This window comes from Necator americanus, chromosome II (assembly GCF_031761385.1).
Source record: "Necator americanus strain Aroian chromosome II, whole genome shotgun sequence".
Lineage (NCBI taxonomy): Eukaryota > Metazoa > Nematoda > Chromadorea > Rhabditida > Ancylostomatidae > Necator > Necator americanus.
In genome coordinates, this window is record NC_087372.1 from 14005518 (window position 1) to 14019613 (window position 14096).

The 14096-nt window shown below is 44.3% G+C and overlaps 4 protein-coding genes across 5 annotated transcripts; all 4 read right to left on the reverse strand.

Moving 5' to 3' along the window:
- Positions 1-128: 128 nt before the first annotated feature.
- On the reverse strand, positions 129-9033 carry RB195_017783 (uncharacterized protein; the record flags this gene model as incomplete). Of its 2 annotated transcripts, XM_064184927.1 has the most annotated exons (3): positions 129-180; positions 239-269; positions 8766-9033. In XM_064184927.1, the coding sequence occupies 3 exons, from the start codon at positions 9031-9033 to the stop codon at positions 129-131; spliced, it is 351 nt and encodes a 116-aa protein (XP_064040808.1). The 2 variants fall into 2 exon arrangements, with proteins under 2 accessions (XP_064040808.1, XP_064040809.1); XM_064184928.1 differs by lacking the exons at positions 129-180; positions 239-269 and having other exon boundaries at positions 8647-9033.
- Positions 9034-9285: 252 nt separating this feature from the next.
- RB195_017784 (uncharacterized protein) lies at positions 9286-9792 on the reverse strand (the record flags this gene model as incomplete). The annotated part of the gene is made up of 1 exon (XM_064184929.1): positions 9286-9792. The coding sequence occupies one exon, from the start codon at positions 9790-9792 to the stop codon at positions 9286-9288; it is 507 nt and encodes a 168-aa protein (XP_064040810.1).
- Positions 9793-10046: 254 nt separating this feature from the next.
- Positions 10047-10430, reverse strand: RB195_017785 (uncharacterized protein; the record flags this gene model as incomplete). Its single annotated transcript, XM_064184930.1, has 1 exon — positions 10047-10430. One exon carries the CDS (start codon positions 10428-10430, stop codon positions 10047-10049), a length of 384 nt encoding a protein of 127 aa, XP_064040811.1.
- Positions 10431-10454: 24 nt separating this feature from the next.
- On the reverse strand, positions 10455-10961 carry RB195_017786 (uncharacterized protein; the record flags this gene model as incomplete). The annotated part of the gene is made up of 1 exon (XM_064184931.1): positions 10455-10961. One exon carries the CDS (start codon positions 10959-10961, stop codon positions 10455-10457), a length of 507 nt encoding a protein of 168 aa, XP_064040812.1.
- Positions 10962-14096: the final 3135 nt, after the last annotated feature.

The following is a 14096-nucleotide window of genomic DNA, read 5'->3' on the forward strand; positions in this document are numbered from 1 at the left end:
TCACAATCAGCCCTTCATCAGCAATATCTATATCAATATATAATGTGCTGCTAAACACTATCATCAGCATTACCATTATCGAGCAGTCTTTTTAGGAACAGTGTTTGATGGGCAGGGTATTTTCGATGCTAGGTTGTTTCTTTTGAAGGATAAATTTCGAGACATTGTTCATAAGGGAACCTTAACATCACAATAAATTAGGAAAAGCGCATACAAATTCAGAATAGATGAGCATTACCTAAGACACAAGTTTACCCAGCGAAGTAACTCTTCACAACCAGTTTCACGAATGCGTGGTGAGAATTACTTGTGACATTACCCGATAGAGCAAGTGTTTACACTTCTAAGAATGATGGAGACCGCTTTACATGGCTCCATTTACTAATTCCTTGGATGTAAAGAGTAAAGAGTGTGATGGTGTAAAGTCACTTTTTTAGGAAGGGGAAGGGGAGGCATCTGCATAAAACAGATTCTCAAATCCATGGAAGTGAAATGATTGAAATAGGGCATGGTTTTGCTACCAGACCTCAGAAAGAAATCCACTTGCAAGAATTTCGCATTTGCTTCTGCGACATTGGTACTAATGAAAGCGGACGTAGGAACTTCGATAAATATGCGTCATTGCCCGTTTTAAAGTAACTCTGAAGCTTTCCAAAATTCTTGATATTTCATAATAAATCTTTTTAACTAGTTTACAATGGGTATAAGTTTATTTTGGACTTAAAACTGCAGCAGTTGAGTGTTGAAAACTAGTTGCGAAGTGCAATCTCTTACGTAACTTCGAGATATTCTGAGAACCCCTAGTAATTTCGAGAGGAACTGAAAATACTGTGTATTATAGCTCTCTCCATTAATTTTCTCCTACATTGGGTATTCGAATTCGATGTTCAGTGCTTCAGATTCTCCAATACAATGCATCCATGCGCAAGGAGGCAACTCTGAGAGAAAGTTTCCGAAGTTAGGTCAAGTTGAATAAGTGTAGTCTACTGTGTAATAACTTTCAGTCGACTTCGATACAACTTGAAGTGACTTAAGGTCACTAAAATACACGTATAAAATAGTCAAGTGTTATAATAATAAAGGGAGCATGCTCATACTTTGTAATTTGTTCCATGGGAACAACAACCCAAACACGATGAAAAGCGGCTGGGAACTGGAACTGATTAAATAAGTTTCTTAATGCTTTTTTGTCTTGTTCGTGTTTGTCTTGTCGTGATGACTTCTGCAACGATCCAACAGGAGCGCACTTCCTGGAAATACTTGCCATTTGTTGTTCAAACACATGGAATTACCCTTGTATTACCTTTATTAATTACCTTTTTTGCTATTTCATGACTAATCTGTAGTAAATGAACTTCCAAACTCGCGCAGTTTAAATGAACGGCTCAAGGAATTAGTTGGAGTGGAAACATACAACCCTCACGTTGTATTTTATTGAATTGAACATCCCCGTTTAGAAGTTGAGGAGTCAATGTTGCTACAAATGGTTGTGTAGTTCTTCAAGGTATGTCAGCTCAGTATTTGTTTTATCGCTACTTTTTTTAACGTTTGTCTCCTCTTAAGATATCTCTGAAATGGTTTTCCCCTTTTTTTTTTCTTTCCACTGTGATTTCATTCCTTTTAATGCAAGCCACCTAGTCTAGGCGTCCTCATGTCTTGGAAACTCGGCATACTTCTGTCTATACTTGTTAGTGCGCATGCGAGGTTTTTAGACGTAATTCTTATAAGTCTAGCGTTTCTGCTTTTACATTAGAATTGATTTCTCTCAGTGTTTCACCGGCTATGCGGCAGCTGGTAGAACACACTTGTCATTGATCAATGTTACCATCCAGTGAGTACTGCTGTGTGTGGATCACCAGGGACAACATAGATTATTTGATCTAGACACAATATAAGGAAGTTATAGGTCACAGAGCGGTACAAATGGTAAGAACTCTTTCGTTATCGACCAACATTGATTTGATCTATATCCACAGTATCAGGCCAGTTATATATAGCCGGCTAATACCGAACATCAGATGCCTTCAGCGATTAATAGAAATTAATAGCTGTGGCATGCTCTGTAAAATTGTAAAATTCTGTTTTTCTAACATTGCTTTCTTTCTTGCTTTCTTGTTTTTTCTTTTTTATAAATTTAGGAGAAAGATTTCGTAGTTTTCTTTCTAGACGTATCACCCTAAACAGTTATCAAAGAATTTATTATTTAACGTAAAATGACGTATTATCGTGATAAAGATAACGTTCTACGTCAGATCATATAAAGTGTTCACTACTAATCAAGCAGCCGTTTAATTCGTGTTTCCACTTTCTGAGGTAGGCATCTTACTAACCTGAGGCAAACCTGCATGGAAATAAAGACGGTGAGAAGTCATACAAGAGAAAAGCAACGCGCGCAGTGGTCACGGCTGTAAAACAGTTGCAAAGTCCCATTTACCTTTTGCGACATGCACAGGAAGTTACTGCTCCATACTACTGCAGTACGGCGCAACAATTCCACGCCGTTGGGCCCTATCACCCCCTTTTACCGCTCTACAATGGCGGCGCACCAATTCGACGTTGCTAGACCCGTCGCACCCGCTTTTTGGAACATGTTTCACACACACACACACCACACACACACACAACACACACATACACACTCATACACACATACACACATACACACATACACACACATACACACATACACACACACACGCATACACATACACATACACATACACACATACACACATACACACACATACACACATACAGAAATACACACATACACACATACACACACATACACACATATGCACATACACACATACACACACACAAATACACACATACACGCATACACACATACACACATACACACATACACACACATGCACACACACATACACATACACATATACACATACACACACGTGACAGACTAAGCCCGTTATAAGCATGATCATGATATTAAACGAATAATGTACAAAAAAAAAGGAAGTCACAAAAAATAACCGTTGAAACTGTCCGGCTCAACGTTCAGCCGCATTGTCCCACGTGACCAAAAAAGCGCGGCCCACCGTTGAGCCGCGCTGTCGTCGAAAGGTTAAATCGCGCCACCATTGTGTACGCGTCGGCAGAGGAATAGGGGTTGACTGCTACCCTGTTTCGGAGCTTACCAAAAGTAATTTTTACTTAGCCAATACTTTCTACTATGTTGCCAAAATGACTTATAAGATTAAATAAGCAAATGTCACAGAGATTTACAATTCTAGAGATAAAAATATTGAGTCAACGATGTAGAAACTTGTATATCTTGTAGTATGAAAGTTTTTGCCCGAAGTGTTCCCGGTGGAGAATTGCGATGTTTCGAGAGAGGTAAGCGAATCTCGCACTTCATAAGAAGACGCTAGTTGACCTCTCCCATCAGAACGAGAACGTCTTTCGTGCACTGGAGTATCAGAAGAGATTTTCAGCGAGTAAACTTTGGCTTGATACCACGGATCTTCTTCGTTGGAGGGACCAGCTTAGTCACGAAGTTGCTTAGGGCGTCCCAGAAATGTGTATAATGAAAGTAAAACCTCCGATCAGTCGTGCAGGTAGCGAAGCTTCTAACCGCTGCACTACACCCGTCCACGAGCAAGTGAGTAGTATGAGAAATCAAAGTCACCGCAGCAAGACCACTTATGGTCAGAATTGATCACAGAAACCTTAAAAGAAAAGTACCATACTCTTCGAGTCCCTCGCAGGAAAAGATGCTACCGGGCATCCCATCGGGATAAACAGAAGTGAAAAGAGTTACTGGCTCCGCTTCAGCAAATCGGGAGTATGAACAACGAGAGTACAGTTGACATAGAATAGGTGACAAGTAATCTTTGCGTGAATGGTATGGATTTATTTCAGGCCTTTTTTCGATACTTCATAATTTGCTTTTTTGTGCCCTTTCATCTCGTCAAGCGCTGAGTTAGACTTTCGGGACAATGATTAACCTACGGACCCGCATGGCTCACTCGCAGGGGACTTTCGGTATTTCTGCTGCGCTGCTTCGCCTTAAACAATATTTCTTGGCACTGGAGTAAAATAAACACATTTGCCCCGAGCGCTTGTAAAAATAACACCGATTTACATTCTCAAGCTGATTGATAAACGTTTACACAACAAAGGTATTTTTTCTTTTCATCTGATCGCTCGTGTTTAGTTGATCTGAAATATTACTTCGGATCTTCTTTTTCATATTATCGACCGGAAGAAGAAGAGAACACTGGTAAATTTCCGGCCTGGATACACCTTCGAACGGTCTGTTCGAAATTAACTCATTGCAGTTAGACTGACATTGTGATGACTCTTCGCGCTTCGCGAATTTGTTCTTCGCGCTTTACTATTGTAGATGGTTCCGAAGTTGGTGAATCAGAGGACAACTTAGAGCTAGTTGGAATTTTATGCAAGAAAAGAGGCTCATAAATCGCGTTGAGCCCCTCAGAAGGAAGCTATGTAAATTTGAAAGTAACGCAAGTTGTAACCAATGACGAAAATTGAATGGAAACTGCCGTACAAAGGAGAGTGTTAAACTATGGCTGTCCCATGAAAGGGCAGAGCACAAAATTGACTCAATAGATTGACTCGGCAAAAACACTTGATGAAAACATAGCTCATACGGGAGAAATTAAGTATTCCTACATTTGCATACATTCGCGGAACTGAGCTTCTTCGAGATGATTTTCTTTACTAAATAATTGCTTAATCTTTTGAAGACCCGAACTACAAAAAAAAGAAGAAACGGAGGGGAACGACAGCTTCACACAGTGGAAAGTATGACGGAAGACGTTGTTTTTTCTGGAATGTACATTTGTAAGTTCTATTTTTAGATCTAAGAATTTTGAATTATTGGAAAAAATTTCGAACATTGACGAGGCTCAGTTTAAAAAAATCAACTTCCGTTGATAATTTGTGCGCGATCCAGCTCTTCTCAGCTTAACGGTGCGGTTCCAAAAAGGGAGTTACGGAGTTTTATACCAGTCAGTGTTCCATTTGTAAGGTCTGAAAAATGGCGAATGTAGAAAGAAAATCTCCCAACGATAATCGACTAATGATGGATTGCAGAAAAGGTTGAGACTATATAACTTTGACTCTTGATGATTCTTTTATTAAGTGCAAACGGAACGCCGCAAAGAAAGTACACCTGGAACTGACGCGTGGAAGAAGTTCGCCTTTGAATCTGCAGAATCAATATCCACTTACAATCTTGCATGTCTTGCTCGCATTACTGCTGATCTCAGTCAGGAGAAAAGCTTGAGGAGGAAATTGCGATGTCAGCTAAAAAAAAATTGTAAGAACGGCCGAAGGTCGAGAGCGGAGAAGTTTTAAGGGCCGTGGGGGGAAAGGAACGCGAACGAACCCTATACGCTGCTAAAACTGAACATCAGCAAAATGAAGAGCTGTTCGCCTGTTCTCAACACCGCTAGTGGAGTCGCAGTCGGTAAGGCAACCTTACCAATTTCGTTCTCAAGACCTTGCTGAACCGGCAAGCACCATTAGCTCATGAACTCGAGGACGTTCATAGACTGATATATGCAGTTAACGAGAAGCCAGCGACTGAGTTGGATGTTCTGGCCTGTATCTAAGAGATAAAAAAGGAAAATCTGGTGAAGACGATGGAATCAGCGCAGAAAAGGGAAAAATTTTTTTTTTTAGTGGGGGGGGGGAAACCCAAAAAAAGTTTTTTTTTTTTTTTTTTAAAAAAAAAGGGGGTGGTGTAAAATTTAAAAATTTTTTTTTTTTTTTTTTTTTTTTTTTTTTTTCCAGTCTGAACGTCCGACTAAAGCGGACTTCAGACTTTCTGTGGTGTTGGCTTCGCTCCCCTTCATTAATCAAAGAAAATTAACAGTAGTGGCATTTTCTGTTAAATTGGACTTGTGTATCTCCAACAATCTTTCTTCCTTTTTTATATTATAACTAAAAGCGAAAGATTTCATAGTCTTCTTTCTCAACGCGTCAGTTCTACATTTGGAGAACACTCAAACTTCAGCTTCAAACACTCCATACCAATATATTGCAGACAAAGTTTAAAAGTATCACGCGAAATATGGATTTTCCTCCTGTTTTCCCCCACAATTATCAAAGTATGATGTTATGGCATAAAATGACGTGAAGGACATCATCCTACTGATGAAGATAACGATCCACGTCCGACCACATAAACATCTTGCTGCTGTTTAAGCAGCCGTTTGCATGCGGGTTCCCACTTTCTGAGAACGGCATGCTACCAAGTTGAGGCGAACGAAGAAGGAAATAGACACGTGGAGGAGTCGTAAAGATGAAAAGCAAAGCGCCCAGTCGCCACGCATATGAAACGGTTGCGACCATCTATCTTTTGCGTCTTGCACACGAAGTTATCACGCATCATTTCGACGCCAGTGGATCCGTCTCACACCATTTTATAGCTTTCTGGCGCCGGCACAGCAGTCCGACGCCGGCGGACCCGTCGCACCGCATATTATAGCTATCTGGTGCCGGAGCACCAATCCGACGGACCCGTCGCAACCTCTTCTATAGGTATCTGGCGCCGGTGGACCCGTCGCACCTTTTTCTATAGCTATCTGACGCCGGTGGACCCGTCGCACCCGCTTCTATAGGTATCTGGCGCCGGTGGACCCGTCGCACCCGCTTCTATAGGTATCTGGCGCCAGTAGACCCGTCGCAACCTCTTCTACAGGTATCTGGCGCCGGTGGACCCGTCGCACCCGCTTCTATAGGTATCTGGCGCCGGTGGACCCGTCGCACCCGCTTCTATAGGTATCTGGCGCCAGTAGACCCGTCGCAACCTCTTCTACAGGTATCTGGCGCCGGTGGACCCGTCGCACCCTATTTTATAGCTTTCTAGCGTCGAGGCACCAACTCGACGCCTGTGGACCTGTCGCACCCCCCCCCCCCCCACACACACACACACCGGCGTCAGATACCTATAGAAGCGGGTGCGACGGGTCCACTGGCGTCGAGTTGGTGCCTCCACGCTAGAAAGGTATAAAATGGGGCGCGACGGGTCCACCGGCGCCAGATACATATAGAAGAGGGTGCGACGGGTCCACCGGCGTCAGATAGCTATAGAAAAAGGTGCGACGGGTCCACCGGCGCCAGACACCTATAGAATGGGTTGCGACGGGTCCCGCAGCGTCGAGTTGGCGCGCCGGCGCCACACAGCTATAGAAGTGGTGCGACGGGTCCCGCGGCGTCGGATTAGTGCGCCGGCGAAAGACAGCTGTAGAAGGGGATGCGATGGGTCCACCAGCGTCGAATTGGTGCGCAATAACTTCGTGTGCATGACGCAAAATATAGATGGTTGCAGCCGTTTCATAGCCGTGGCCATTGGGCGCTTTGTTTTCACCTTTATGACTCCTCCTCGTGCCTATTTCCTTCTTCGTTCGCCTCAAGTTTGTAGCATGCCGTTCTCAGAATGTGAAAACACGTATGCAAACGGCTGCTTAAACAGTAGCAAGATGTTTATGTGATCTGACGTGGATCGTTATTTCTATCAGTAGGTTGATGTCTTTCACGTCATTTTATGCCAAGACATCAATCTTTGATAACTGTTTATAGAAAACAGGAGGAAAAAACATATTTCGCATGATACTTTTAAATTTTGTATATAATGTGTTGCGAAGGAGTGTTTGAAGCTGAAGCTCGAATGTTCTCAAAATGTAGAACTGACGCGTTTAGAAAAAAGGTTATGAAATCTTTCGCTTTTAGTTATAATATAAAAAAGAAGGAAGATTTTTGGAGATACACAAGTCCGATTTCATAGAAAACGGCATCAATATTAATTTTCGTTGATCAGTGAAGGGGAGCGAAGCAACCACCACGGAAAGTCTGAATTCCGGCTTTAGCCGGACGCTCAGACTGGTATATATATATATATATATATATATATATATATATATATATATATATATATATATGCCACAGCCTGAATGTCCGGCTAAAGTCGGAATTCAAGCTTTTTTTGGTGTTCGCTTCGCTCGCCTTCAAAGATCAATAAGAAATAAACGTAGCGACATTTTTTCGTAAAATTGGAGTTTTTCTACGAACATTTTCTTCAATTTTTGTCCGAACATTTAAGCACAGATGAAGGAGTTTATGGTTTTTCCTTAAACGCGTCACTTCTATATATGGAGAACAATCAAGCATGATTTTACATCTATGTTTCACTCAAACCTCCACAATTTGGAAAAATTATTAGAAGTATGAGCTTCCTCCATTTTCAACTACTAGTGAAGAATGTGCTGAGATGAAATGTCGTAACATTTGATCACCTTGATCATCTTGACTCCCGTTGATCTTCGAACTGGTCGAACGGGCGCCAGTAATTCTTTCATTTATCCCGATCGTGTGCCACAGTAGCCCAGTGGTTCCTCCTTTCGCGTGGGACGCGAAGAGCATCATATTTTTCTTTGAAGGACTTCGTGAAGAAATCTGACCATGAGGTCGCTCACGGCTCTGGTCCGACGGTTGTCATTAAAGCGCATCACGTGTCCGGCCCACCTTATTTTACTTTCTTTGGCAAACGCGGCGTCTCTGATCCTCGGTCGCAGATGTAGGAGAGAACTTCGAATCCCGTCCCTCACTTGCGTGAAAAGGGATATTCCTAGCATCACTCTCTCAATTGCGCGTTCAATGACGTTCACTGCGTTTTCTTCCTGCTTGCGAAATGCCTAGGTTTCCCCAGCATAGGTCAAAGCAGGAAGTACGGTGGTGTTGAAGAGGTGAGGTCATCATGTTCAATTCCCGACCTAGATAAACGTAGCTGGCGCATTCGGATATGTTCGTTCCGTTGAGCGTTAATGGAGCATCCGAGACCCATATGTTCCGCATGAACATCGTCTTTTGTAGATTCAGCTGAAGACCGATGCATCCACGTGTTTCGTCGAATTCGGTCAGCATTCGTTCCGCTTGGCTGATGCTAGGTGTTATCAGTACGATGTCATCAGCAAAGTGCAAAGGGTGTAGCTGCCGACCATCAATCTTCACCCCCATGTCGTCCCATTCTAATTTTCGCATTGCGTTCTCAAGGGTGGCTGTGAATATTTTGGGTGAGATTGTATCACCCTGTCGGATCCCCCTCTTCACGTCAATGATGATGTTCTTGTAGAATGGCGAAATTCCGGTCGTAAAGTTACTGTACAACTCTCGAAGTACCTTTATGTACTGAGTAGGGACGCCTTGGTTGTCCTAGGCTTCCACGACCGCTTCCGTCTCAACTGAGTCGAAGGCCTTCTTTAAGTCGATGAAGGTGAGACACAGCGGCATCTTTTACTCTCGTGATACCTCGATGAGTTTTGAAACAGTGTGAATGTGGTCAGTGGTGCTGAATCCTTTTCGAAACCCTGCTTGCTCGCATGGCTGTCCTTCATCCAAAACTTTTTCAATCCTATTAAGGATTACTCTTGTAAAGAGCTTGTAGATGACGGACAGTAGGCAGATTGGACGATAGTTGCCGATGTCATGTGGATCTCCCTTTTTATACAACAGCATGGTCTTGCTGGTCTTCCACTGTTTAGGAACCTTGCATTCCAACAGATAACGTCTAAAGAGCCTCGCCAGGGTGTTGATGAGTACTGGCGGAAGGCTGTTCAGGTGCTCTGGTCTTATTCTGTCGGGACCGGGTGCCGTACGATTTCTTACTGACATGATAGCATGTCGTATTTCGGACGGGAGAACCTCTGGAATGACTTGTCCATCTTCCCTCAGATGGAGAGGAGGCAAGTGGACATGGCTGTCGAAGAGATCAGAGTAGAAGTCGTAGATGATTTTCTCCATCCCCCTTTGGGTTCCGGAGAGCAGTCATCCTCGTCTTGCGACTGGCGAAGTCTCGACGGGCATAGCGGATGCTTTTCCCCGCCTCTGCAGCTTCAGCCAGCACTTCTGCTCTTCTCTCTTTAAGGTCTTCCTTTATCGCCTCTCTGCAAAGCCTTGCGAGCTCGGACGTGAGTTCTTGGTTCCCTGCGGCTCGTGCTGCTCCACGCTGGCGTATCAGCTCAAGAGTTTCAAGAGACAAGCGCCTCTTGGTGGTTTTAAAACTCAGCCTTCTTCGCGCAGTCGTGAAGGTGTTCAACAAGCCGATCATATTCTTCGTCGATGTTGTCCATTGCCGAGTCTTCCCAAAAGCCGGCTAGCGTAGCGAAGAGATCCCAGTTGATGGTAGTCCTGGGATTTCTCTCTCTGAACTTGGCGGCTTTCTCTGCTCTCCTTGGGAAGGAAAATTTTCCTCGGAGGAGGCGATGGTCCGATCCCGTATAGAACTTTGGTACAACACCGACGTCCGTCAGGCAGAACCTTTTATTGACGATGATGTGGTCTATTTCATTACGATACCCTCCACCGGGTGACTCCCACGTCCAGCGTAGAGAGGAGGGCTTCTGGAATTGCGAGTTCCCATGGATGGTCTTAGTCGCCATGATGAACTCAGAGAGCCCCTCCCCCTAGTCATTCCATTGTAGGCCGTGGGTCCCGATGTGAAGTTCCTCCGGCGTTCTTCTTGGGCCAACCTTGGCGTTGATATCGCCAATTATGACCTTGTAGAAGGCATGATCTTCTCGGTAGAACTTCTCTAGGTCGTTATAGAAAGCTTCGACTTCTTCTTCTTCGTAGCTTGATGTTGGAGCGTAAGCGACGAAGATACTCAAAGCTGGGGTTCGACCACATCTTCTCATCTGCAGACGTCCGATTCGGGTCGTAAGTTGTTCGAAAGAGTCGATGTTTTTTGCCGTTCTCGTGTTGACGAGGACGCCAACTCCACCAACATCTCTACTGTCGCATGTTCCTAAGAACAGTTCTTCTCCAATCTCATATACGGCGTTGAGAGGGTGACGTCGTCTTGTCTCGGTCAGTCCGATGACGTCGTACTTTATCTTCTTGGTTTGCATCATCAGATCTTCGATGGTCGCTTTCGATGCAAGCGTACGTGCGTTATAAGTACAGATCGCCATCCTAGTCCTTTTCCGTTTTGGTAGCCTACATGACTCCCGCAACCCCGTCCTACCTGGCGCTACCGTACCAGGCTTTCCTCCGGAATCAGGAGACTCGTTTCTACTACTGTGTTTTGCGTAAAAATTTTAAAACCCATGGGTTTTGCAATCCTCTAGTCCCAAGAGTTTCTGGGAGAACTTCCGTTCTCCCGGAGTGGACATCTGGAGCTTATTTGTTGGAGGCGACTCCAAACCGCCTTCCTTGCACCTCCCAGTCACTTGATTGCAGGCTTTTGGCCGGACCGACGTGCGGGATACAAGGATGTCATGAGTCAGTCCTGGCTCAGCAGAAACAGGGAGTCCATCCCCTGAATCCACCTGCGTCTCTGGGCAAGCACAAGGTCGCTTTTGGTCTGCGATTAGCCCCCTATCCGCCACCCGGGGACGCGCCACGTAGCCTCGCGACTAACCGGCTGTGATCCCTCTAATGAGGGAGATCCGTGGGTCGTAACACTGTCGTAGTGAAGAAAATAAAGTTCTACGTCAGATCGCGTGAACTGTTGGCTATTATGTATTGTATTTAAGCAGCCGTTTGCACGTGTGTTTCCCCTTCCTCAAACGGCGGAAAAGTCCCATTTACCTTTAGCGACGTGCACACGAAGTTATTGCGCACCAATCCGACGCCGCGGGACTCGCCGCTACCCATTTTATAGCTATCTGGCGTCGGCGAACGAACTCGACGCCGGTGGACCCGTCGCACACCTACCACTCCGACGCCCTGGGACCCGTCGCAACCCATTTCATAGCTGCCTGGTGCCGGCGTACCAATCCGAAGCCGTGAGATCTGTCGCACCCCACTTTATAGCCGTCTGGCGTCAGTGCAACAACGCGACGCCGGTGGACCCGTTGCACCCTTTTCGAATTTCGTGACTGACACGCACGCACACGCGAGACAGAATGAGCCCGTTATTATATACCAGTCTGAACGTCCGGCTAACGCCGGACATCAGAGTTTTGTGTGTGTGTGTGCGTGCGTGCGTGTGTGTGTGTGCGTGCGTGCGTGCGTGTGTGTGTGTGTGTGTGTGTGTGTGTGTGTGTGTGTGTGTGTGTGTGTGTGTGTGTGTGTGTGTGTGTGTAACGAAATTCCAGAAAAGGAGTGTGACGGGTCCCACAACGTCGGATTGGTGCCTCGGCGTCAGATAGCCATAAAATGGGTTGCGGCGTGTTGATTTCCTTCTTCGTTCGCCTCAAGTTGGTAGCATGCCTTCTTCAGGAAGAGGAAACATGCATGCAAACGGCTGCTTAAAGGCATCACCCCACGAAACTGGAGTGGTGCGAATTTCGGGTGGGTTATGCCTATTCGGAGTCGCCGATTATGGAGAGAAGGGTGATTCCGTCTATTTCTTCCTAATTGCATAAAAAAACGGGCCGCAATATATGACTTCGAGCGTTTCGGCGCGCTATTTTCTACAACGAGTTCGATTGGAGCGCGCCAGTATGTACTATTCATTATAAGAATGCTCCACCTGAAATCAGCACCACGTCAGATTCGTGGGGTGATGCCTTTAAATAGTAGCGAGCAGTTTACATGATCTCACGTAGAACGTTATCTTTATCAGTAGGATGATGTCTTTCACGTCATTTTATGTCAAAACATCATTTTTTTATAACTGTTGGGGGAAACAGGAGGAAAACTCATATTTCGTAATACTTTTAAGTAATACTTTTAAATTTTGTCAGTAAAATATAGGTAAGGAGTGTTTGAAGCTGGAATCTTTCGCCTCTAGTTGTAATTAAAAAAAAGATGAAGAATTGTTAAAGATACACAAATCTAAATCCACACAAAACACCATTAATATTAATTTTCGTTAGTCAGTGAAGGCGAGCGAAGCAAACACCAGAGAGAGTTTGACATCTGGCTTTAGTCGGACGTTCAGTTCACCAACAGGTATGTATTGCTTCCCAAAAGGCTTTGTTGGTTACTCTCTTATAGCAAAACAGTGTGAAGATGATTAGGGAAACAGCCTTTATGACAGAAACAGGTGGCGTATAGATAAGAGTGACAGCAGCGTCCATATCTTGCGCAACTGAGCCATCTGCTCTCAGTGGCTCTCTGTATTCTCAAATGATACTGACACTCCCTTTTTACATATCTGAGTAATGACATGCTCCTAAAACTTTTAAAATTTCATTAACGCTAAAGCGTTGCTACGAAATAGACATAGTATTTTGCTCATTAAAGAAGTATTTCCTTTAGAAGCTTTTGAAGTAATAACTTTTTTAGAACTTTCATCTTCAAGTGCATTGACAATCCATCTTCACGTTGATCACAGCAGCTTCAGCTTGAAAGCGAAATTTCGTACGGAACTGTTTTTTTTTTCAAACACTGTTTTCAATGTACAGAAAGAACACAGGATACAACTTAAAGGATAAAGGAAAAAGTGTCTGGCGCTAATCAATCCGCTTGGGATGCGTCCTCACGTTCACTTCAATTCAGAATCGTTTGAGGTTTACGAACGTGTTATTGACCTATACAGACTTGCGGTGGCTAGTCGATGGGTCAAGTCAGTGTTTTTATCCTCCCAGACAAGTTAGGTGCCAATCTGCCGACCCCGGAGGGATGAAAGACTTGGTGAGCACTAGGGCTGATTCGAATCTCTGATTAGTCGTGTAGGCAGTGGAATCTCTTACTCACTGCGGTACACCCGCCTCAATATCAGGTGAATTGGAATATTTCTCGGGGATTACATAAGAGGAATTGGAAGAAAAATAAATAGTAGTATCAAATAGCTAAAATAGCATTGTAAATATTACTTTGTTGCTTCACTTCTTCCCTGGGAAAGTCAAAAAGTTGACTGTGGCGTTTGTGAAGAATTCTGAAGCAGTTTTCACCTTTTCGCAACAATCATCCAAATTCTTCAAAAGATATGATCTCGAATGGGAAGTCGGAACTTATCTGGATCTCCAACTCCGGTTTGGTGCATTCACATAGGTATAGTAGGCTCAAAAAGACATGAAACATGGTGTAGTTGCGTAAGCGGTTGCGTTCGAAGCAGCGAGGCAGCGGTCATAATTGGGCTGGAACCATCGCGAACTATAGCGAGGAATGGTCTCAGCAAAGGTACTCCATAGATTATAACGCTACGCTCCGCAGCA